General features: G+C 39.8%; 1 protein-coding gene across 4 annotated transcripts in view; it reads left to right on the top strand.

Annotated features, from left to right (window-relative positions):
• Positions 1 to 236: 236 nt before the first annotated feature.
• The window catches only part of DNAJC13 (DnaJ heat shock protein family (Hsp40) member C13), a 145140-nt gene continuing 118915 nt past the window's right edge, over positions 237 to 26461 (top strand). Inside the window, exons 1-2 of one of the 4 annotated variants that reach the window (XM_062214722.1) lie at positions 237 to 305; positions 14608 to 14688. In XM_062214722.1, the coding sequence (XP_062070706.1) occupies positions 14621 to 14688 (68 nt within the window). In that variant the 5' untranslated portion in view covers positions 237 to 305; positions 14608 to 14620. Of the gene's footprint in view, positions 306 to 331; positions 515 to 7922; positions 8109 to 10481; positions 10502 to 14607; positions 14689 to 26461 lie in introns of those variants that run through there. The other 3 variants (XM_062214706.1, XM_062214713.1, XM_062214730.1) reach the window with 3 other exon arrangements.

Raw genomic sequence — 26461 nt, 5'->3', positions numbered from 1 at the left:
GCCGGAGGGGCGGGGGGGGGGGCGTGCCCTTTTCAGCACCGCCGCGCTGCGTGAACTCCAGATTCTACCGCCGCCTTATCATTCTGCGCATGTGTTCCTGTCGGGCGGTTGGCGGGGTGGAGGAACGCCGGCTTTCAGAGACCGGGGACGAATGAGACAGGGAGGGCAGGAGACGTAGGCAAAGGGGCGGGGCGGAAGGCGGAAGAGTAGATCAGCTGACTGTGTCTCGTGACTTCAGGGGCAGAGGCGACGCAGGCGCGTTGAGTGAGGTCGGGCAAAGCCCAGTGAAGATGGCTGCCTCCAGAGTGAGTCTCTGAGAGGCGGAGGGAGGAGGCGGAGGGGCGGGGAGGCCGCACCCGGCGGCGCCAAGAACCCGCGGTAGCGGAGCCACAGGGCCCCGGCGGGGAAGGGGAAGTGGTGAGAGGAGGAGGCCAGAGGGTGCCTCCTCGCACTGTGGACGCAGAGCCGGCGGCGGGAGGAGCTCGGGCCGGAGCCTCTCCAGCCTCCCCCGAAGGTAAAGCTGACCCTGACCCTGGTACAGGACTAGGGCTCTGCCCTAAGCTTTCTCCCGGTGAGCGTACTTTGCTCTGGGCCTCGAACCTGCATCTGCTGAAGGAATCTGGTTACCCTCCTCTCGGCTGCCTGTCTGGTTTCTTCCGCCAGAATCCCTACCCCCATCCTGAGTGATACTTGCCTGGGGCACTGCCCTGTGTAGCCCACCCCTTTTGCCAAGTTCTTTCGATTTCTCTCCCACGCCCCTCCCACGCCCTTTAGCACATCCTTACCCCATACCTCTCTTCCCTGAGGGCTCCGCCTTGGGGAATCCCTCTAGGCCTTCTCGTCCCGGCACCATTAACGCTGGGCACGGGACACTCTTGGGATCCTCTGCTCAGTGGCCCTTCAAGTGTCCCGCATTGACTTGGGTTTTGCCTAGTTTCGTTTTGTTGTGTTAGGAATTGAGCAGACCAGGCGTCTCGTACAGTCCCTCCCTTTCCCAGAAATCGAGTTTTCTCCCAAGGTTCTTTACTTTTTGCAAGGCAGCTTATTCACAATAGCTTTTCCTTTGCTACGCTGTGATGTTTTACCTCTCAATACGGGCTTGGAGTGGGTAAAGTAGGGCTTAGTCCTTGGGAAAAGTGTTTTTTAACGCATGTTTGAGACTACTACACTTTAAGAAGAGCCCCTTCCTTTAAATTGTCTCCTTTTTAAGAGTGTTAGCGTTAACCACTGTCTTGAGATTGTTTCCTTTATCGTTGCTTAGGGATGGGAACAAGCAGTCATCTCCCCCGTAATACAGCGGTGATCTCCCAAAGTACTGATTTCTTGCTTCCCATTGAAGAGCAGGGCCTCCACTTGATGCTGTTGCATCCTCTGTGGAGCGCCTTGTGCTGTAGAGTTACTTTATGCCGTTTGGAGTTTTAGTGTTTTGGAAGAAAAGTAACATTCCAGAATTTTTCTTTAGGGCCTGTCCCTAGTAATTTTTTTCTTGCTGATATGGTTTGAAAGTACTGCATGCAGAATTTGGGGAAATTACTCAAAGTGGTCAGGTTTTGTAGTATACCAGTTGGTCTATAAGATTATAAAACAGAACTTGCCTTTAAAGGCCAAAAAAGATAAAAAGCGTTTTACAGAAACTACTTGTGAGAAATAACAGTATCCTGAATAGATTTCAGTTCTTTGATTTCCAGAAAGCTCTTTATTATTTGACTTAATTTGGTATGTAACATAAAACTTTGTTAGCATTAAGTGTAAATGTGAAACTGCTTAAATGGCTACATCTCAAACTTGGATTGTGCTGTTAGTGTTATAGTGCTTTCAGGAAACATAAGTCCTTGTTCAGAAAATATTACATTATATTCATTTGAAAACAGGAAGTAGACCATTTTAAGGGAGGAAAAGAGGAGTCAGGGTTACTCAGAAAGCCAGAGTACAGTTCATGGAAAACAGCAGCATTTGTATTCCTCTGAGAGGCAATCTTTTTCTCAAGTAGCTGGAATAAGTAATGTAAGATATGTGAATGTCTTGCAGTGTTAACAAGCTTACTTGCAAACAAGCTAAGCTAAAAGTTCAATAAAATTATGAATGTCAACAGTGGAAAAATTTATGGAATCAAGGAAAGCATGGCTTATTTATAATAATTTAGCTTTATTGACAAATTGAAGCTGGTTGCCCAGGTCTACTGTAACAGTTCTTGCTTTACTATTAGTTTGTAAAAAAGCTTGATAGTGGAGTCTGGTTCTTAGTAGACACCCTTTTAATTTCAACCCCAATTAAGTATCTTTTGATTACTTTGGTTCTAGTCATCAACCAGTTTTATTTATACAGGTAAATTTGAGGTTTCTGTTGCACATACCTTTCTCCTGTTTCTCTGATTAAGGATACTTAGTAGTCTTTAAAATTAGTGAAGTAGAAAACAAGGCTATGCAGTTAAACTGCAGCACAAATTTGATTGCTGCTAATAGATTTTGGCCTAAATGTTCCCTGTGATGTTTGGCAGTGGTTAAAGGTGAGTTGTTTTTGAGAGACTGAATCAGTGTTTCTCAGCTTTGTCAGACCCAATAAAGGATCCTGTTTATACCAAATAACTTATAACCCCTCCTTTACTATCCTGAAATAGTTTACAAATAATGTACCCACATCTGGCTTTGGCCTTGGTGCTAAAAGCAGCTTTCTTCTCACCTTTACTAGAAAAAAAGAACTAGACTAACTTCAAATTTAAGCCTTTTTGGAAGCTTATTAAAGAGTTGAGGCTGCAGAGCCAACTATTGGGCTACAATTGAAGGAGATAAAATGCTTACCGAGAGGATATTCATGTATTTGCATTCTCCTGGTCACTCTTAAAAGAGTTCAGCTAGAATAGCTGACAAATTGATGAAGGTTGAGTACACCATCTTGATGCTCTTTATCCACAAACCACATTGGGAATTTTCCTAGAAAGAGTGGAAAGAGCATGTGGAGTTGTCTGTTCTGTAGACCTAGAGCAACAGAACTTTGAGGAGTATGAAGACACTCTTACTCTCCTCTGTGGAACAGAAGCTTTTTTTTTTTTAAGATTTTTTTTTTTAAATTTTTTGACAGGCAGAGTAGATAGTGAGAGAGAGAGAGAGAGAAAGGTCTTCCTTTTTGCCGTTGGTTCACCCTCCAATGGCCACTGCGGCTGGCGCATCATGCTGATCCGAAGCCAGGAGCCAGGTGCTTCTCCTGGTCTCCCATGCGGGTGCAGGGCCCAAGCACTTGGGCCACCCTCCACTGCCTTCCCGGGCCATAGCAGAGAGCTGGCCTGGAAGAGGGGCAACCGGGATAGAATCCGGCACCCGGACCGGGACTAGAACCCGGTGTGCCGGCGCCGCAAGGCAGAGGATTAGCCTGTTAAGCCACGGCGCCGGCCAGAACAGAAGCTTTAGTCTGGTCAGAAGAGCACCGTGGCTGGCCCTGTTGATGGATATTCATTGAGTCGGGAGAAGAGAGGAAGAATCTTATGCATAAGGGAGAGGCACTGAACTCAAAACTGCAGCCAGGGGAGGATGGGAGAACCAAGGAGGCCACAACCCTGAGATCAGGGACATAGTGTATGACTTAGCATGTACTTTAATGAGAACGTTAGAAACTGCAAACCCCACCCCATACCAGCAAGGGAAAAGGCTTTGAATAACTTACAATGGCAGAATACTAAGGGAGACATAAGATTGTGCAAGGAGGCACAGCACAGATGATCAAATAGTCTAGTAAATTACAGCAACAACTGTTCTGAAAATAGGTGAAGGCTATGGGATACTCTAGTAACATCATAATGCCATCTTGACCCATAACTAGATTTGCACAAACACTGCACTAAAACCGTTACAGGGGCCGGTGCTGTGGCGTAATAGGCTAAAATCTCTACCTGTGGCACCGGCATCCCATAGGGATGCCAGTTAGTCTCCTGGCTGCTTCTCTTCCAATCCAGCTCTCTGCTTATGGCCTGGGAAATCAGTGGAAGATGTTCCAAGTGCTTGGGCCCTTGCACCCCTGTGGGAGACTCGGAGGAAATTCCTGGCTTCGGATCGGCCATCTCCTGCCGTTGTGGCTATTTGGGAACTGAACCAGTAGATGGAAGATTCTCTCTCTCTCCCTCTCAAATATAATAATAATAATAATACCAAAGTAAATGTGTTTCCATTTCCAGTCATAAAACTTACTCATGTTTCTGATGTCCTGTACAACATGACCAGGTTTCAGTGAAAATTTACAAGGCTCATGAAAAGATCAGAAGCAAACAGAAACCAAAACCCTAAAATTCTTAAGAGAAAGAGGTTATCAGAACTACATTCAGATTCATTGGAATGACTATAATTTGTTGAATGCTATAATAGGAGTATGATAGTATGAAGATCAGATGGGTAATTTCAACAGAGAAGCTAAGAATCGAAAGGAAATTAAAGAAATGAAAAACAGTAAAGAGATGTAGAATGGCTTTGTTCTCAGTACATTTGACACAGCTGAGTAAAGCGTCAGTGAACTTGCAGGTATGTCAGGAATTATGCAATTGCAACAAGTAATATTTTAAAAGAACTTGGGAGATATTAACCATTTAAATATATGCGTAACTAGAATCCTAGAAGAAGAGAGAATAGAGCAGAAGAAATATTTGTGGAAATACTAGAGAATTTTCCAAAATTACTGTCCAATATCAAACCACAGATCCAAGAGAACATCAGGCAGATTAAATATCCCATCCCTGAGTGTGCAGAACACCTATCATAAATTAATGCAAACAAGACAAGGAGAAAATCTTGAAGGTAGCCAAAGGAAAGAGAAATGTTACAGAGGAGGGAATAAAGATGATAGGTAGCAGAGAACCCAAGTGTGCAAGAAGACAATTGAGTGACAGCTTTAAAGTAGTGAAAGGAAAAACCTGTCAACCCAGAAATTTATATACTGCAAAAGTCTTTCAAAATTGAAAGTGAAATAGACACCCTAAAACAAAAGCCAAGCTTACTGCCAAATATACTTTACAAGAAATACTAGTTCTTCATACAGACTGAAACTTGGATATACACAAATAAATTTGGAGTGCTGGAAATGAAAAAAAATAGAGGTCATTATTTTCTTAGTTTTAATTGCTCTAAAAGACCATGGAAAAATAGCAGTAAATTGTGTATCATGTAAAGGTAGAAAGAAGGCATTAATACAAAGGCTAGGATGGAGATATTGGTAATATACTGTTTTATTAGGTCTTTACACATAAAAGAGTATGTTATTTGAAGTAGACTTGTTAAATAAGGTAGGTATTGTCACTCTAAGATAAAAACAAAAAATATATAAAATAATATAGCTATAAAACTGTTAGACAATAGGAGAAAATCTGACTTTTGGTTTTTAAATATGATACCAAAAATAGGACCTAAAGAAAAAAGATCGATTTGGCAATCAAAATAAGTGATGTAGTCACTGTATACACTAGATTTTCAAAACCCATACCCCTCGTCCTACAAATAAAATTGAAAGAAATTTATGATAAAATACATCTGATGCTGCTGTAACATGGGACACTTGTTTTTAAAAACTGCTGTGCCATGCAAAATTGAAAAAACTAAAAACTAGGACTTACTGGAGAAATTGGTTAGGAGCATAGAATGCAAAAACTAAATCAGTGACACATTTTAAAAATATAGGAACCTAAAATTAGCACTATTTTGTCCATGTTAAATGTTTAATACTTTAATTCTGACTTTCAGTCTTGAAAACGTTTGTGGAAGTGAACATTGGAAGGAATCAATTTGTGAGTAGGTACAGGAAGGAGGAAAGTCATGTGAGATCTAATGGAAAATTATAACGGTATATTTATATGAATGTGTGGTTCACTGTCCTTTTTTAAAAAATATTTATTTATTTGAAAGAGTTACAGAGAGAAGGAGAGGCAGAGAGAGAGAGAGGTATCTTTCATCCGCTGGTTCACTCCCCAGTTGGCTGCAACAGCTGGAGCTGTGCCAATCTGAAGCCAGAAGCAAAGAGCTTCCTCTGGGTTTTCCATGCAGGTGCTGGGACCAAAGGACTTGGACCATCTTCCACTGGTTTCTCAGGCCATAGCAGAGAGCTGGATTGGAAGTGGAGCAGCTGGGATGCTGGCACTGCAGGTGCTGGCTTTACCCATTCTGCCATAGTGTCCTTATATGTGTGTGTGTTTGGGGGGGGGGTGTTTTATAGATTCCCAAATTTCTGTGTGGCCTAGTTCAGCAGGGTACAGTTTTCTGCATTCATTTTAGTGTTTCTTGGTGATGAAATCACACATAATCAAATATGAAAATTTCTTCATGCTCAAATTGTTCAGTAATATGTCAATCTTGTTGGGATAAATTCACATAAAAAGCATTATAATAAAACTGACTGTATTGTAATGTGTATACTTGAGTATGATTATGCTAAAATACACAGTTAAATTGTCAGAGACTTGCTCTTGTACATAGAATCAGTTTGATTTTAACAGAAATGTTAATGGGCTTAGGTTTGTCATCTTGGTGACTCATCACACAGGTGGGGTTATCATAAGCATTGTTTTCTTTCATGAATTAGGTAAATCAAGCATAATCTTTCAGGTTGCATGATAGTTGCACCACTGGAAAATCTATATATTAAGCCCTGTAAAATGTACTTTGTACTTTGTGTTTTATATTTGAAATAGAATTAGACCATCAGATTACTTAATTGTAAATAGATTTTTTAAAAAATATTTATTTGTTTATTTGAAAGAGTTACACAGAGGGAGAGACAGAGAGATAGATCTTCCAGCCTCTGGTTCACTGCCCATATCCCATATAGGGTAACCCATTTAGCCATAGTGCTGGCCCTGGAATTTTTCTCTTTTTTTAAGGTGATTTGGAAGTGTTTTGTAAATTGTGTAGCACTGTGGGAGTGGTAGGAATAATAGGGATAGTTCAGAAAGAACCAAACTAGAAATCTGTATTGTATTGGGTAAAGGGGAAATTGTAACAACTTGTGGTTTGTTAATATAAAGAGAAAAGTTTGGGTGTTCAAGTGCCTAATGTAAAAGTTTCTTCAAGTTGTATTACAGTTTTAGGGAGTTACCTCCCCATTATCCATTTCCTATATGGAAAACAGCACCAAGTTAAGACAAGGCTGCTGAAAATCTCTTTTGCCCATAGGTCCTGTTTACTATATAATATAGTAAACAGAGATATTGTTAACCACCTGTTTGTAATCTGGAGAATAGCTTATTCAACTAGTACACTTTGTTCTTACTAGGTCAAGTTATGCTTGAAAGATAAAATGAAGTAGAAATTAGGTTTAGAAAGTTTTAAGGATGTATAAACTAAATAAAATACATAAATGACCAATGATAATGATTTTTTAAAAAGCTGCTTAAGTGAGTACATTTGTGAAAAAACTTCAGGTGAATATTTCAAGGCATTTTTAAGTTTTGGTGAAGGAAGAGTTGCAAGAATCACAATATATCTTTTATGGAAAAATGCTTTTTTTTTTAAACAGATATATATCTGTTTTGTCAGGAGTAAAACTAGTTCCTCAGATGAAGTGCATATGAATAGGTAGGCCTATTTTGGTATTTATATTGCTGAATGGAAAAGGCCAGTGAAGTTAACTGCTATAGTGTTTGTAGCTTGCCCTCTCCTCCCAATAAGATAATACTGAAATTGTTTCTTTAATTTTAGGAGTTACTTTTGAATTTCTCTTACATTTTTATTTCCTGAGTATGCATATATAGACAAGTTTTAATTGAAAAGGAATCAATTTCTTTCCTTTTATTTTTTGACAGGCAGAGTGGACAGTGAGAGAGAGAGAAAGGTCTTCCTTTTCCCGTTGGTTCAACCCCCATTGGCCGCTGTGGTCGGCACGCTGCGGCTGGTGCGCTGTGCTGATCTGAAGCTAGGAGCCAGGTGCTTCTCCTGATCTCCCATGCGGGTGCAGGGCCCAAGCACTTGGGCCATCCTCCACTGCACTCCTGGGCCACAGCAGAGAGCTGGACTGGAAGAGGAGCAACCAGGACAGAATCCGGCGCCCCGACCGTGTGCCAGCGCCGCAGGCGGGGGATTAGCCTATTGAGCCGTGGCGCCGGCCTCCTTTTTTTTTTTTTTTAAAAGAATAGAAGAGAGGTCAGACTGTTTCACTTACCTTGAGATAGATAGTGGGAACATTTAAAGTTAATTTTGGGGTAGACTTGTGGTGCTCTGGGTTAAGCCATTTCTTGGGATGCCCAAATCTCATATTGAAGTGTGGGTTTAAGTTCCAACTACTCTGCTTCCAATCCAGCTCCCTGCTAACGTGCTTGGGAGGCAGCAGGTGATGACTGTAGTACTTGAGTTCCTGCCCTCATGTGGGAAATCCAGCTGGAGCTCCTAGTTTTGGCCTGGTCCAGACCTGGCTGTCGCAGCCATTTGGAAAGTGAACCAGCAGATGGAAGATCTTTCTCCCCACAACCTCCCCCTGCCTGTCTCTCTGCCTTTCAAATACAAAAATATTTAAAAATAACTAAATGAAAGCTAATTTTGAGGTGGCTGACAATACAGATGCTTCAGTGTTATAACTTCTAGACAATTATTTGGCGATATGGTTGTCAGCTGAAGTTTTTTAATACCACTGGCTTTCTTGTTCTCTAACAGCATTTATTTCTGGAGAAATTGGCTTCTTCAATAAGTTAAAGAGCCAAAGATGGCATGCACTCTAAAACCTGAAACTTTGTGATCTATTTATGGCTGTCTTAAGATTCCTGTAGGTATTATACATTATTTCACATACAATTTGTTGTTCATTTGGATGAAGGATATGCTTTCACCTGTGCTTGAGTCATAGTTTAAAACTAAAATTTAAAAAAAGGTTAATGTTCATTTAACAGTTTCCTCCATACACAGCACATTCTAAGATGGTCTAGTAATGGCTTTTTAATATGGATAAAAATTAATGTTCTGTTAGCCATTTACATTTTGTACTTTTATTTGAAACCATATTAGAGATGTGATTTACTCAGAGTTTGAATCTAGTTATGAGCAAAATTAGATGTTTGAGAAGCCAGTATGGGAGATTGTCTTTACGTTAGTCTTTACCTTAGTAATGATACTCCTTCCCCTACATTTTTAATCTAGCTGTATAAGGATGTATTACTCTTATAAATTAGTTTCTTATGTCATGAATGTCTACCATATGTAGGTGTGGTTTTATAGTGTAGCAGGTAAACAGTATTTTCATTGTAGAAGATTTTGATCAGAAAAGCAAGAGAAACTAGGAAATTTCCACCAACATATTATAAAAAGCTTTACAGCCAGGTTGGAAGAACTTTACTTTAGATACCCACATATTCACTTCCATTTTTTTCAGTAACATTTTACTGGGTTGGCTTTATCACAGGTCTGTCCATCTTGTTGTCCAAACATTGATCCATCTTGTTTTTTTGATGCATTTCAAGACAAGCTCTGTATTTTTAATACATCACTGGAGAGCAGAATAAATTAGCATCTTACTACTGTCTTCAGGTTGTCATATTGTATAAAAATTGCTTCCAGTTGGTTTTGTGCAGTGTATGTTTTAAATAGGCAAATAGCCTTGATTAACACTACTTCCTTCATTCACTAAGTGTATTATTTTTCAGAGTGTACTCATTCATCCCTGGCTAAATGAGTGCTTTGTTTGAGGTTCTGCTTAACACAAGACATGAATATGTACTTCATTTTGCCATGTGTACAAAATCTTTTGCTTATAGCTTGGCTATAATCTGCTTGGGTGCCTGTGGTATCCAGTCCCTTCATCCTGCTTTTGTTCTTACTGTCAGTTTGATTTGGGCTTCTGCTGTGGACTTTTAAATCCTGTGATTTTGTGTTGAAATCATGTATATTTAAAAAAATCATTCCTGCTTTGTCCATAAAAGATCTTTAAATGAATTACCAGCATTACTGCCTGTAATAAATTAGAGAATGCAAGAACATTGTGTTACTTGAAAGCATGGAACAGTGGAATTCATTGAAAAAGCTGAATCTAGCCAAAATGCCTGTCCTGAATTTGACATTTTAATCCTTGGTACAGTTCTAGCAAAAGAACCAACTGAATTTGCAAAAAAGCTTTGGTGGTAATGCAGTATCATAATACAGAATGAAAACAAATGAAGACTCGAAAAAATTGGAGATCTTTTCAATGCAGCTTATTTAGAAAGAATATGTAAACTTGAATTTTTCATCATCATGAAGAGTGTTGGTCTTTGAAAATTTGAAATGGGATACTACTGCAGGAATGAAGGAGATGAAGTACAAATGATGACTGAACAGATAAGTTATTGCTAATTTGAGTAGCCTTGTAACTGGCAGAATGGCAAATGCTGATGATACAGCTGCTATGAAGACAACATTGAAAATTTACACATTTTTTTAGTTGAATAGTTTTTTATGACATGTGAATATAGAAGTTATTACTTGCTTAATGTCATTTATTTTATTTGAAAGTGCTTGTGCCCGTGCTGTCATCCACTGGTTCACTACACAGATATTCACAACAGCCAAAGGTGAGCCAAGAGCTCAGTCCAGATCCTTCATGTCTATGGTAGGAACCCAAATACTTGAGGTGTCATCTGCTGCCTCCTAGAATCTGCAGTAGTGGGAAGCTGGAATCAGAAGCCAGAGTCAGGACTCAAACACAGGCACTCCACTGTGGGACACAGTCATTTTAATATTTTTTTTTTCACAGGCAGGGTTAGACAGTGAGAGAGAGACAGAGAGAAAGGTCTTCCTTCTGTTGATTCAGCCCCCCAAATGGCTGCCACAGCTGGCGCCCAAGCATTTGGGCCATCCTCCACTGCCTTCCTGGGCCCCAGCAGAGAGCTGGACTGGAAGAGGAGCAACTGGGACAGAACTGGTGCCCCAACCAGGACTAGAACCCGTAGTACTGGCGCCACAGGTGGAGGATTAACTTAGTGAGCCGCGGTGCTGGCCCAGTTTAACATGTTTTTAACATGTCTTAACGTGGCCAAACACCCATTACCTCTTACCCTATTTTTATGCATTTTTCTAAGGTGAATCAACATTACTCTTTCATCCACTGGCTCACTCCCCAAATGGCCACAACAATTGGGGCTGGACCAGGAGCTGGAACTCCATCCAGTCTTCTACATGGATAGCAGGGGCCTAAGTACGAGAACCATCTTCCACCGTTTTCTTAGGGGTATTAGGAGCTGGATCAGAAGCAGAGCAGCTGGGACTAGAACTGGAGCCCCAAGATGGGATTCTAGCATTGCAGGCGGCTGCTTAACCAACTACACCACAACACTCCTGACATTACTCTCTTTAATGAGTTTTTTGTGTGTCTAGGAATATCCTCATGGTTTGAAAGAGTTAGTGAAGTTTCCAGACCAGTTGTCATTTATTGGGTGAAGTTAGTCTGTTTTGGTGAGGTTAATACTACACTACTGTTAATAGGTTTCAGCCTTAGATCTCACTAATGTGATTATTTTAAAACTCAAAAGTTAAAGTAATGTTTTTCTGGTGATGATCACTCTTTTTAAAGACTATCCATAAATCATATATTGGTAACAAATTTATGTTATTATGTTTGCTTTGAACACTTTGTTTAAAAGAAATTAAAGCTTATCCATAGATGGAAATATTAATAAGTTTACTTATAAATGGCATAGTAGTTAAACTTTGGAGTGGAGACCATTTTTTATGTCCTATGTTGAGTGTGGTCATTTGTTTCATGCCTAACGTGAGTTTACAAGTTTATAAGTTATTTCTAAGTTCTGAAGTTCTGAATTTATGTGCTGTCAAATGATGACTGTATTAAAGATGTTACAAATTAGGTTAAATACAAGGCATATGGAGTTAAGCTGATTGGTTCAAAGCCTAATCCAACCACTTAATAACTTGTGATCTTGGACAAGTGTTTTAATTTCTCTGACCACTCACTTTTCTTGTCAATATCATAAGAATCATCTTACCTGTCCCACAATGTTGTTATGGGCACAATATGACATACCATGCATGTTTAAATGTCTAGCCCAGTAACTGACACCTGATGACTATTCAATTAAAGTTATTGTATAATTTCAGGACATGTCATAAATTTTTAGATTATTGTTATCTATTTCTATTAGACCGTCACAAAACACACCAAACACTGGAGTAAGGGAAAGGGTTTTTTGGGAAAACGCAGCAGATGGAGGGGAGGCACAAGAAGCATAAAAGAGAGAGTATAAGGTTTTTTATTGGCATAATGAAATTGTTCTAAAAGTGTTTGTGATGATTGCAGTACTTTGTGAATATACTGAAAATGACTGAATTGTATCATTTTATTTATTTTTTTAGATTTGTTTACTTATTTGAAAGGCAGAGTAACAGGGAGGGAGGGATAGGATCTTCCACTTGCTGTTTCATTCTCCAGATGCCATCAACAGCTAGGTCTGGGCTAGGCCAAAGCCAGGAGGCAAGAACTCCATCCTGGTTCTCTACATGGGTGGTAGGGGTTTGGATATTTAGGTCGTCATCTGCTGCCTTCCCAGGTACCTTAACAGGGAGCTGGGTCAGAATCAAGGTGGCCAGGGATAATGGTGCAAGTGGTATAAGTGGTGGTTCAACTCACTGCACCACAACACTGGCCCTGTACACATTTAAAAGAATGAAGTTATGGTGTGTGAATCATATCTCAAAAAACTGTTACAAAAGTGTTCTTGAATGAATATGGCTGTATTCTAATAGTGAAAAGCATATTTGATGATAAAAAATTACTAATATTTAAAGTTATACATAGCTGCTGAAGTGAATCATAATTTCACTCATTCCATTTGAATTATTGGTGTTTGTATCCTACAAGACTTTTTAGAATGCATTTCTAATTTTTTAAAGATTTATTTATTTATTTGAAAGAGTTACAGAGAGAGAGAGAAAAGTGCCTTCCATCTGCTGGTTCCTTCTCCAAATGGCTGTAATGGGCATGTCTGAGCCTGGCCAAAACTAGGAGCTTCATCTGGGCCTCCCACTTAGGTGGAAGGGGCCCAGGCACTTGGGCCATCTTCTGCTTCTTTTCCTAGGCCATTAGCAGGGAGCTGGATAGGAAGTGGAGCAGCCAGGATTTGAACCAGTAACCAATATGGTATTCTGCCATTGCAGATGACAGCTTTACCCATTATGCTACAAAGCAGGCCATGCGTATCTAATTATTAAGGCTGGGAAGAAATAACCAAGTCACAAAAGAAGAAATAAATTACTATGTTCAGTTTTAATTTATTCAAATGAAGTAAGCTATATTTTGGAAATTTATCATCAGCCTTTCATTAGTACCTATATGGGATGCTGGTGCCGCAGGTGGCATCTTTACCCTCTATGTTACAACACTAGCCTCAACTTTGTTTTAAAAACAGCATTTTTCTAAATCTAAGAAGGGAGGCTGGGGGCTGGCATTGCGCCGCAGGTTAAGCTGTGCCTTGTGGCATAAACATCCCATATTGAAGTGCTGGTTTGAAGCCTGATGCTCTGCTTCCCACCCAGCTCCCTGCTGATGCACCTGGGAAGGCAGCAGAAATGGCCCAAGTGTTTCGATCTTTGCCACTCAAGTGGAAGACCCAGATGGAGCTCCAGGCTATGGCTTTGTCTTGGCCTAGACCTGGCTGTTGCAGCCATTTGGGGAGGGGACATGTATCTCTCACTCTGTCTCTTCTTCTCTTTGTCCACTCTGCCTTTCAAATAAATCTTAAGAAAATGGAGACTAGAACACTTTAGATTTCTTTCCATGGGCATGCATTATTTTTTAATGAGAAACTTGTTGTTTACAAAAGATACCCTTTAAAGTTATAATGCTTGGTGTTTAACTCAATAAAAGCTTTTTGGAATTGATTTAACACTTGACAGACATTTTTAGGTGCCCATGATGTGCCAGGGCATTGTTTGGCAATATGAAATATAAATATATTTTTAATTCTATTCCATAAACTCAGGATATTGATAGAGAATGGCTCTTGTCCAGAGTGGGGAGAGAAAGACAGTTGAGCAGACAGTCAAAACATGGTACTAAAAGCTATGGCAGAAAGCTGAGCAGACTGTTCCTTAGAAACTGCAATATTTAAACTATTCTGAATTGAGTGCTAAAAAAAAATTATAGGGGCCAACATTGTGGTGCATTGGATTAAGCCTTCATTTGAGACTCTGGGATTCCGTGAGCACTAATTCAATTTCCAGCTGCTCAATTTCCCATCCAGCTCCTTGCTAATGGGCCTGGGAAAAAAGGGCTAGTGGAAGCTGACCCAAGTGCTTGGGCCCCTGTCACCCTCATGGGAGGTTCTGATGGAGTTCCAGGCTCCTGGCTGCAGCCTTTTCCCAGCCCCAGTTGTTGTGGCCATTGAGGAATGAGCTAGTGGATGAAGAGATATCTCCCTGTTTTCTCTTTCTCTCTCTCTTCCTCCCCCTCCCCTGATCCTACTGTCTTTCTCCCTCCTTCTGTAACTCTGCATTTTAAATAAATAAAATATATCTTTAAGAAAATTATGGTCTTGTAGAGGACATATGGCAGACTATGAAAATGAGAGATCATACTTTGGGTGTGAGAAATTCAGGCTATGTAACACTGTACTAGGGTTATATAACACTATACTAAGTATACCTGTTTTTTTCTTTTAATCTTCAGGTTTCAGCACAAAATGAACATAATTAGGGAAAATAAGGATTTGGCGTGCTTCTATACAACAAAGCATTCATGGAGGGGAAAGTAAGTGTTCTTGGTGGTTTTACTTTTCTATCCTGCCTCTACAAAGTATCATTTTAAGCATTGCTCAGTTTCAGTATCTTGACTAATGCAGAACAACTCCATAGTGCTGTTCAGTCCTTGTCTGAAACATATGTGAGTGTTTTAAATGGAAGTGCTACATTTAGAATAAATTATTGTTCTTTTTTCTTTTGACATTTCTGGTTTTCTATATCTGTCTGGAGAAGTTTGGTAAGAAATAAAAGTAACAGTTAAAGGGAAAGTAAAGGGGCTGGTGCTGTGGCATTGTCATTAAGCTTCTGCCTGCAGTGCTTGCATACCACATGGGTGCCAGTTTGAGTCCCTGTTGTTCCAGGTTCTATCCACCTCCCTGCTGATGTGCCTAGGAAAGCAGTGGGAGATGGCCTAAGTGCATGAGCCCCTGCGCCCACGTGGGAGACTTGGAGGAAGCTCCCAGCTCCTGGCTTCGGATCCGCCCATCTCTGGCAGTTTTGACCATTTGGGGAGTGAACCAGCGGATGGAAGACCTCTCTCTCTCTCTCTCTCTCTCTCTCTCTCTCTGCCTCTACCTCTCTGTAACTCTGCCTTTCAAATAAATAAGTAAAACTTAAGGAAAAAAAAAAAAAGGAAAGTAAACCAGTTACTGTCTTGGATGCTATCAATATGAGGATTATGCAGTAGTAGTGTTAAATTTTCTTATGTAGAGTCTATTTTGTGTGTAGTCAGCGTATTTTGTATCTGTTTGTCAGAGGAAATATGCCATTAGTTCTAGTGAAGTTTGTGACCTTTTTTTAGGTCTGTAATGAAATCTAAAAATTGGATTTGATTTTTTTTTTCTTCCCTTGGGATAGGATGATGTCATTTTTTCTGTTTTTGGGTAGCTTTCCCTAGCAGTCCAAGGTGTAAGTGCTTCTGTTTCCTCTATGTAAGGAGTGTTGTAATGATTAAATGAATATTGTAAAATTAATGCTTTGAATACATCGGATATTCAATAAATGGCTCCTGTTGACCATTACAAAAGAAGTTTGGTTCTTTAATTAGTAATGAGTAAAATGAGTATACTACACTTTGACAAATAGGTCCTCATATTCTTTTAAATTATTATTATTTTTTTTTGACAGGCAGAGTGGACAGTGAGAGAGAGACAGAGAGAAAGGTCTTCCTTTTTGCCGTTGGTTCACCCTCCAATGGCCGCCGCACCGCGCTGATCCGATGGCAGGAGCCAGGTGCTTCTCCTGGTCTCCCATGGGGTGCAGGGCCCAAGGACTTGGGCCATCCTCCACTGCACTCCCTGGCCACAGCAGAGAGCTGGCCTGGAAGAGGGGTAACCAGGACAGGACCGGTGCCCCGACCGGGACTAGAACCCGGTGTGCCGGCGCCGCAAGGCGGAGGATTAGCCTAGTGAGCCGCGGCGCCGGCCTAAATTATTATTCTAAATGAGTACACAAGATAAAGCATGACACATGCCCAAAGTCAGTTTTTTTTTTTCATTTTTTGTCAGTAGAGAGTTTGGTAACTTCTTAGGATGTTGCATCATTTGCACTTTATAGCATTTCTGGTTGCATTAACAAGCTGTCTATAAATTTGAAACATTTGACTTTGATTCTGTGTCTCTCTTTTTTTTTTTTAAGATTTATTTATTTATTTGAAAGAGTTACACAGAGAGAGGAGAGGTGGAGAGAGAGGTCTTCCATCCAATGGTTCACTCCCCAATTGGCTGCAATGGCTGGAGCTCCGCTGATCCGAAGCTAGGAGCCAGGAGCCTTCTCCAGGTCTCCCACATGGGTGCAGGGGCCCAAGGACTTGGGCCATACTCTACCACCTTCCCAGGCCACAGCAGAGAGCTGGATCGGAAGAGGAGCAGCCGGGATTAGAACCGGCGTCCATATGGGATGCCGGCACTTCAGGCCAGGGCGTTAACCCGCTGAGCCACAGTGCTGACCCCTCTGTTGTCTTTCAGTACCTGAATTTTATGAACTCCTAAGTTTGCATAATTATCCCTCTTGTAGAATATTTGTGTCTAATTTTTTTTCCCTATTTAGCTTCACTAAGCAAAGTTAGAGGGAAAATTGGCATTTCCAGGGTAGTTTGAAGGTTTTTTTTTTTTTTTTTAAAGTTTATTGAATCAGCCTTAAAGAAAATTGTATATTTAAATGATTTTGTTTTTCCCTCAAGTGGTAGATTGCTCTGGTCATCATAATTTAACTTCTGTTTTTAATACAGTTATAGCATACTCATGCATTAATTCTAAAGAACAGACTTACTGTAATACTTTTTGCTTAGTGAACTTGTCCATAATTGAGATTATCTGCAAACTTTTTAATGTTCTTAGGGAATAGTGATTAATTTTTTTTTTTTAAAAAGTTTGTAACAGAACTATTTCTGTGCTCTCAGTTCAGTTTTTACCTTCCATTTACATTTTAAAACCTTTTTGTTTTTATTGTAGCTTTAAGATATATTTTATTAAATATATATCATATGATATTAAAATATGCTGATATATTTTGATGTGATTTACATATCCTAAAATTCACCCTTCAAGGCATATACTTTTGTTTAAGATTTATTTGTGTATTTGAAGGGTAGAGATACAGAGAGGCAGGGAGGGAGAGAGGGAGAGAGAGAAAGAGAGTATCAATCTTCCATCTGCTGGTTTACTCTCCATGTGGCCGCAGCCAGGGCTGCTAAAGGCAGGCTGAAGCCAGGAGTTACTTCCTGGTTTCTCCCATGTGGGTGCGGGAGCCCAAGTTCTTGGGCCATCTTCTGCTGCTTTCCCATTAGGGAACTGGATTGGCAGTGGAGCAGCTGGATCTCCAACCAGTGTCCAAATGGGATGCTGGCACTGCAGGTGGTGGCTTTACCCTTTATGCCATAGCGCTGGCCCCTAAGGTAAATAATTTAGTGTGTTTTTGTTTGTTTTTGGTGTATTCATAGATATGTGAGCCATCAGCAATATTGTTAGAACACATTCAAGATTCCCCTTAAAATACTTTCTCTAGAATCTGTTAAAACAACTTGATAACTGTTCTTCCTAGCATTTGGCAGGCAGTAATCTGTTTTTTGGACTTGCCTATTTGGAATATCAGAGATAGATAAAATGCTAGAAAATGCAGTCTTTGTGACTGACTTCTTTTACTTAACATACCATTTTCAAGGTATATCCTTGTTGTGGCGTATATTAGTATTTCATTTCTTTTCGTTATCAGATAACTTATTGTGTGGCTGTATTATATTTTGTCAGTCCCTTCATCAACTGATAAACACTTGTGTTTCCACTTTTCTTTCTTTTTTTTTTTTTTAAAGATTTATTTATACAGAGAGAGGAGAGGCAGAGAGAGAAAGAGAGGTCTTCCATCTGGTGGTTCACTCCCCAGATGGTCGCAATGGATGGAGCTGCGCCGATCTGAAGCCAGGAGACAGGGTCTTCTTCCGGGTCTCCCACACGGTTGCAGGGGCCCAAGAACTTGGGCCATCTTGTACTGCTTTCTCAGGCCATAGCAGAGAGCTGGATTGGAAGTGGAGCAGCCGGGACTAGAACTGGCGCCCATATGTGATGCCGACACTCAGGCCAGGGTGTTAACCCGCTGTGCAACAGCGCTGGCCCCTCCACTTTTCTTATTGTGAATAATGCCAGTCCTTTTTTACCTCTTTATTTTAGATATCCTTTTGTGGTTTTGATTTTTGGTTTCCTAATGATGTTGAATGTTTTTCCATGTGTTTGTTGGCCATTAGTCTATATTCTTTGATGAAATGGCTTTTCAGGTATCTTAGCACTTTTTCTTAAAGAAAATTAAAAAAAAAATTTTTTTTTAAAATTTTGTTTATTTGACAGGTAGAGTTACAGTGAGAGAGAGAGAGAGAAAGGTCTTCCTTCCATTGGTTCACTCCCAAATGGCTGCCATGGCTGGAGCTACGCTGATCTGAAGCCAGGAGCCAGGAGCTTCTTTCCTGGTCTCCCATGTAGGTGCAGGGGCCCAAGCACTTGGGCCATCCTCCACTGCCCTCCTGGGCCACAGCAGAGAGCTGGACTGGAAAAGGAGCAACCAGGACTAGAACTGGCACCCATATGGGATGCCGGTGCCGCAGGAGGAGGATTAACCTAGTGCACCATCGCGCTGGCCCCAAGCACTTTTAAATTACTTGTCCTTTTATTGTTGAGTTGTTAAGTTTCTTTATATGTTCTGAATACAAGTTCTTTATCAAATACATGATTTGCAGATATTTTCTCTAGTTCTGAGTGTTGTCCTTTTTATTTTTTTTGATAGTATTCTTTGAAACACAAAATTTTTTTTCTTCTTTTTTTTTTTTCATTTATTAAACTTTTATTTAATGAATATAAATTTCCAAAGTACAGCTTATGGATTACAATGGCTTCCCCCCTCCCATAACTTCCCTCCCACCTGCAACCCTCCCCTTTCCCGCTCCCTCTCCCCTTCCATGCACATCAAGATTCATTTTCAATTCTCTTTATATATAGAAGATCAGTTTAGTATATATTAAGTAAAGATTTCAACAGTTTGTCCCCATATAACAACACAAAGTGAAAAAAATACTGTTGGAGTACTAGTTATAGCATTAAATAACAGTGTACAGCACATTAAAGACAGAGATCCTAACATAATATTTTTTTAAAAATTAATTAATTTTCTATGCCATTTCCAATTTAACACCAGGTTTTTTTTTTTCATTTCCAATTATCTTTATTTATTATTTTTTTTAATTAAACTTTTATTTAATGAATATAAATTTCCAAAGTACGGCTTATCGGTTACAATGGCTTCCCCCTCCCAAAACTTCCCTCCCACCCACAACCCTCCCCTTTCCCGCTCCCTCTCCTCTTCCAATCACATCATGATTCATTTTCAATTCTCTTTATATACAAAAGATCAGTTTAGTATATATTAGGTAACGATTTCAACAGTTTGCCCCCATATAGCAACACAAAGTGAAAAAAAATACTGTTGGAGTACTAGTTATTAGCATTAAATAAGAGTGTACAGCACATTAAAGACAGAGATCCTACATAATATTTTTTTAAAAATTAATTAATTTTCTATGCCATTTCCAATTTAACACCAGGTTTTTTTTTTTTTCATTTCCAATTATCTTTATATACAGAAGATCGATTCAGTATATAATTAGTAAAGATCTCATCAGTTTGTACCCATGCAGAAACACAAAGTGTAAAAATACTGTTTCAGTACTAGTTATAGCATCACTGCACATTAAACAACGCATTAAGGACAGATCCCACATGGGATGTAAGTACACAGTGACTCCTGTTGCTGACTTAACAATTTGACACTCCTGTTCATGGCGTCAGTAATCTCCCTAGGCTCTAGTCATGAGTTGCCAGGGCTATGGAAGCCTTTAGAGTTCGCTGACTTTGATCTTATTCCGATAGGGTCATAGTCAAAGTGGAAGTTCTCTCCTCCCTTCAGAGAAAGGTACCTCCTTCTTTGATGGCCCCGTTCTTTCCACTGGGATCTCACTCGCAGAGATCTTTCATTTAGGTCTTCTTCTTTTTTTTCTTTTCCATGGTATCTTGGCTTTCCATGCCTACAGTACTCTCATGGGCTCTTAAGCCAGATCTGAATGCCTTAAGGGCTGATTCTGAGGCCAGAGTGTTGTTTAGGACATCTGCCATTCTATGAGTCTGCTGTGTATCCCGCTTCCCATGTTGGATCCTTCTCTCCCTTTTTGATTCTATCAGTTAGTATTAGCAAACACTAGTCTTGTTTGTGTGATCCCTTTGACTCTTAGACCTATCAGAGCCATCAATTGTGAACTGAAATTGATCACTTGGACTAGTGAGATGGCATTGGTACATGCCACCTTGATGGGATTGTATTGGAATCCCCTGGCACATATCTAACTCCACCATTTGGGGCAAGTCTGATTGTGCATGTCCCAAATTGTACATCTCCTCCCTCTCTTTTTCCACTCTTAAATTTAACAGGGATCACTTTTCAGTTAAAATTTAAACACCTAAGAATAATTGTGTGTGAATTACAGAGTTCAACCACTAGTACTAGAACAACAACAACAACAACAACAACAACAAATACTAAAAAGAATAAAGTATTACATTGTACATCTAGAGTCAGGACAAGAGCTGATCAGGTCATTGTTTCTTATAGTGTCCGTTTCACTTCAACAGGTTTCCCCTTTGGTGCTCAGTTGTTGCCGAAGAGGGAAAACAAATGATATTTGTCTCTTTGGGACTGGCTTAATTCACTCAGCATGATGTTTTCCAGATTCCTCCATCTTGTTGCAAATGACTGGGTTTCACTGTTTCTTACTGCTGTTTAGTACTCTATGGAGTACATGTCCCATAATTTCTTTATCCAGTCTACTGTTGATGGGCATTTGGGTTGGTTCCAGGTCTTAGCTATTGTGAATTGAGCTGCAATAAACATTAATGTGCAGATGGCTTTTTTATTAGCCAAATTAATTTCCTTTGGGTAAATTCCAAGGAGTGGGATGGCTGGGTTGTATGGTAGGGTTAAGTTCAGGTTTCTGAGGAATCTCCAGACTGACTTCCATAGTGGCTTAACCAGTTTGCATTCCCACCAACAGTGGGTTAGTGTCCCTTTTTCCCCACATCCTCTCCAGCATCTATTGTTGGTAGATTTCTGGATGTGAGCCATTCTCCCCGGGGTGAGGTGAAACCTCATTGTGGTTTTGATTTGCATTTCTCTGATTGCTAGTGATCTTGAACATTTTTTCATGTGTCTGTTGGCCATTTGGATTTCTTCTTTCGAAAAATGTCTCTTGAGGTCCTTGGCCCATCTCTTAAGTGGGTTGTTTGTTCTGTTGTTGTGGATTTTCTTGATTTCTTTGTAGATTCTGGTTATCAACCCTTTATCTGTAGTATAGTTTGCAAATATTTTTTCCCATTCTGTCGGTTGCCTCTTCACTTTCCTGACTGTTTCTTTTGAAGTACAGAAACTTCTCAATTTGATGCAATCCTAAATGTTAATTTTGGTTTTGACTGCCTGTGCTCCTGGGGTCTTTTCCAAGAAGTCTTTGCCTGTACCTATATCTTGCAGGGTTTCTCCAATGCTCTCTAATAATTTGATGGTTTCGGGTCGTAGATTTAAGTCTTTAATCCATGTTGAGTGAATTTTTGTGTAAGGTGAAAGGTAGGGGTCTTGCTTCAAGCTTCTGCACGTGGAAATCCAATTTTGCCAGCACCATTTATTGAATAGGCTGTCCTTATTCCAGGGATTAGTTTTGAATCTTTGATCAAATATAAGTTGGCTGTAGATGTTTGGATTGATTTCTGGTGTTTCTATTCTGTTCCATTGGTCTATCCATGTGTTTCTGTACCAGTACCATGCTGTTTTGATAACAACTGCCCTGTAGTATGTCCTGAAATCTGGTATTGTGATGCCTCCGGCTTTGTTTTTGTTGTACAAGATTGCTTTGGCTATTCGAGGTCTTCTGTGTCTCCATATGAATTTCAGCATCATTTTTTCCAGATCTGAGAAGAAGGTCTTCGGGATCTTGATTGGTATTGCATTGAATGTATAAATTGCTTTTGGGAGAATAGACATTTTGATGATGTTGATTCTTCCAATCCATGAGCATGGAAGATTCCTCCATTTTTTGGTATCCTCTTCTATTTCTTTCTTTAAGGTTTTGTAATTTTCATCGTAGAAATCTTTAATTCATCGTAGGGATCTTGGTTAAGTTTATTCCAAGGTATTTGATTATTTTTGTAGCTATTGAGAATGGGATTGAACTTAGAAGTTCTTTCTCAGCCGTGGCATTGTCTGTGTATACAAAGGCTGTTGATTTTTGTGCATTGATTTTATATCCTGCTACTTTGCCAAACTCTTCGATGAGTTCCAGCAGTCTCTTAGTAGAGTTCTTTGGGTCCCCTAAATAAAGAATCATATCATCTGCAAAGAGGGATAGTTTGAGTTCTTCCTTCCCGATTTGTATCCCTTTAATTTCTTTTTCTTGCCTAATAGCTCTGGCCAAAACTTCCAGAACTATATTGAATAGCAGTGGTGAGAGAGGGCATCCCTGTCTGGTACCAGATCTCAGCGGAAATGCTTCCAACTTTTCCCCATTCAATAGGATGTTGGCCGTGGGCTTTTCATATATTGCTTTGATTGTATTGAGGAATGTTCCTTCCATACCCAGTTTGCTTAGAGTTTTCATCATGAAACGGTGTTGTATTTTATCAAATGCTTTCTCTGCATCTATTGAGAGAATCATATGGTTTTTCTTCTGCAGTCTGTTAATGTAGTGTATTACGTTGATTGTTTTGCGAACGTTGAACCGTCCCTGCATACCAGGGATAAATCCCACTTGGTCTGGGTGGATGATCTTTCTGATGTGTTGTTGCATTCTATTGGCCAGAATTTTATTGAGTATTTTTGCATCTATGTTCACCAGGGATATGGGTCTGTAATTCTCTTTCAATGCTGCATCTTTTTCCGGCTTAGGAATTAAGGTGATGCTGGCTTCATAGAAAGAATTTGGGAGGATTCCCTCTTTTTTGATTGTTTTGAATAGTTTGAGAAGAATTGGAATTAGTTCTCTAAATGTCTGGTAGAACTCAGCAGTGAATCCATCTGATCCTGGGCTTTTCTTTGTTGGGAGGGCCTTTATTACTGTTTCAATTTCTGTGTCAGTGATGGGTCTGTTTAGGTTTTCTATGTCTTCCTGGCTCAATTTAGGTAGGTTATATGTGTCCAAGAATCTGTCCATTTCTGATAGATTTCCCTGTTTGCTGGCATACAAGTCCTTGTAGTAATTTCTGATGATTCTTTTTATTTCTGTGGTGTCTGTTGTTACGTTTCCATTTTCATTTCTGATCCTATTGATTTGGGTCTTTTCTTTTTTTAGTTAGTTGGGCCAATGGGGTGTCAATTTTGTTTATTTTTTCAAAAAACCAGCTCCTCGTTTGGCTGATTTTTTTGTAATTTTTTTTGGATTCAATCCTGTTGATTTCTTCTTTGATTTTAATTATTTCTCTTCTCCTACTGGGTTTGGGTTTGGTTTGCTGCAGATTTTCTAGATCGTTGAGATGACTTGAAAGCTCATTTATTTGGTGCCTTCCCAATTTCTTGAGGTAGGCACCTATTGATATAAACTTTCCTCTTAACACTGCTTTTGTTGTATCCCATAGGTTTTGGTATGTTGTGCTTTTATCCTCATTTACTTCCAGAAAATTTTTGATTTCTCTTTTAATTTCTTCTATGACCCATTGTTCATTCAGGAGCATGTTGTTCAATCTCCATGTGTTTGCACGTGCTCTAGGGATTCCCGAGTTGCTAATTTCCAATTTCATTCCTTTGTGGTCTGAGAAGCTGCATGGTATGATTCTAATTCTTTTGAATTTGCTGAGACTTGCTTTATGGCCTAGTATGTGGTCAATCCTAGAGAAGGTCCCATGTACTGCTAAGAAGAATGTAAAGTCCTTAGATGTAGGCTGAAGTGTTCTGTAGATATCTGTTAGATCCATTTGGGCTATAGTGTCATTTAAATCTACTGTCTCCTTGTTGATCTGTCTATCTCTGAGAGTGGAGTATTGAAGTCCCCCAGTACTATTGTGTTGTGGTCTAAGTCTCCTTTTAAGTCCCTTAACAAGTCTTTTAAATAAGCTGGTGCCCTGTAATTAGGTGCATATACATTGATAATCGTTATATCTTCCTGTTGAATGGATCCCTTAATCATTAAATAGTGCCCCTCTTTGTCTCTCCTAACAGTTTTTGTGGTAAAGTTTATGTTGTCCGATATTAAGATGGCTACGCCCGCTCTTTTTGCATTTCTGTTGGCATGGTATATATTTTTCTAGCCTTTCACTTTCAGTCTGTATGCATCATTGTTGGAAAGATGAGTTTCTTGTAAGCAGCAAAAAGATGGGTTTTGTTCCTTAACCCAATCAGCCAATCGGTGTCTTTTAACTGGGCAGTTCAAGCCATAAACATTCAATGTGACTATTGAGAAGGAGTAACTTTGCCCTGTCATTTGCCAAAGATTTTTTCTAATATGTGGTTTGAGACTCCTATGATCTTTTGCTGTGAGGTTTCCTTCCTTTACCTTCTTTCATATTGGTTACCGTTTTTCTGTATGTAACACATCTTTAAGCATCTTTTGCAGGGCTGGACGAGTGGCGACAAATTCTTTCAATTTCTGTTTGCTGTGAAAGGTCTTTATTTCACCTTCATTCACAAATGAGAGTTTTGCAGGATATAATATTCTGGGCTGGCAGTTTTTCTCTCTTAGTACCTGGGCTATATCTCGCCATTCTCTCCTAGCTTGTAGGGTTTCTGATGAGAAGTCTGCTGTGAGTCTAATTGGAGATCCTCTGAGAGTAATTTGGCGTTTCTCTCTTGCACATTTTAGGATCTTTTCTTTGTGTTTCACTGTGGTAAGTTCGATTACAACGTGTCTTGGTGAGGATCTCTTTTGATCATGTTTATTAGGGGTTCTATGAGCTTCCTGTACTAGGATGTCTCTGTCCTTCTCCAAACCTGGGAAATTTTCTGCTAGTATCTCACTAAAAAGGCCTTCTAATCCTTTCTCCCTCTCCATGCCTTCAGGAACTCCTAGCACCCGAATGTTAGGTTTTTTAATAGTATCCTGTAGATTCCTGACAGTATTTTTTAGATTTCTGATTTCTTCTTCTTTTCTTTGATTTGACTGTTTCCTTTCCTGTTCTCTGTCTTCTAATTCCGATATTCTCTCTTCTGCTTCACCCATTCTGCTTTTAAGGCTCTCTAATGTGTTTGTCATTTGATCTATTGAGTTCTTCATTTCATTGTGGTTTTTTGTCACTATCATAGTTTCATGTTCTACTAGTTGTTTCATTTCATTTTGATTCCTCCTTAATATTTCATTTTCACGAGAGAGATTTTCTATCTTGTCCATTAAGGATTTCTGTAGTTCAAGAATTTGTTTTTGAGAACTTCTTAATGTTCTTATCAATTTTTTGAGATCCGCTTCTTGCATTTCCTCTGTCTCTTCATCTTCATAATCTTGGATTGGGGTGTCTTGTTCATTTGGGGGCATCATAGTGTCTTCCTTGCTCTTGTTACCTCGGTTTCTATGTTTGTTGTTTGGCATGTTGGAGATAATTTATGGTTTTTTTTTTTTTTTTTTTTTTGGCTGTGGTGTTTTTTTTCTCGTTATACTATGCCTCTAAGTGGGCTGTCTGCTTTGATGGATCCTTAGAGGCTGTGATGGGTGTGGCCAGAGAGCTCCGCTTGATTCTTCGGGTTTAAGGCTGTGCAAAAAGTGACTCACCCAGATTGTTCTCTCCCTTGCTCCTTGCTGGATTCCTCTCTATCTTTTTTTTTTTTTTTTGACTCAGTTGGGCATTTATTCGGTACAGGTGAGTGGAATTGTTTGTAGTTGTGATCTGGCCTCTGTGAGTATTCCTTTGATCTACTCCTGGGACCACACAAAGAGTTTATGCAGCCCTCAATGTGTTCTCAAGTTTCACCAAAGTTCCCAAGTTACTGAGTTTGTGTACTAGTTGGTGGCGCTTTACATATGTAAAATGGCACCTGCTCTTTGTTTTGCTCTGTGAGTGAAGAGAGAGGTTTTGCCTTTCCCCCCCAATGTCTCGGGTTTCTGACGCCTTTGTCTTACCTCCTGCTTGTTCCCATGCTCGGCTCCCGCGGTTGGGTTTCCACGCGGTGGGCTCCCTGTAGGTTCTTTGTGTCACATCCACTAGATCAGGAAGCGTTTCCTCTGCAGTTTTTTTCTTGAATCTTTTCCTGAGGCTACAGTAATTCCACTTTTATGAAACTTT

The sequence above is a fragment of the Lepus europaeus genome, chromosome 2 (assembly GCF_033115175.1).
Source record: "Lepus europaeus isolate LE1 chromosome 2, mLepTim1.pri, whole genome shotgun sequence".
Classification (NCBI taxonomy): Eukaryota; Metazoa; Chordata; class Mammalia; order Lagomorpha; family Leporidae; genus Lepus; species Lepus europaeus.
Note: the sequence above shows the minus strand (reverse complement) of the source record. Positions and strands in the feature narration are given on the sequence as shown.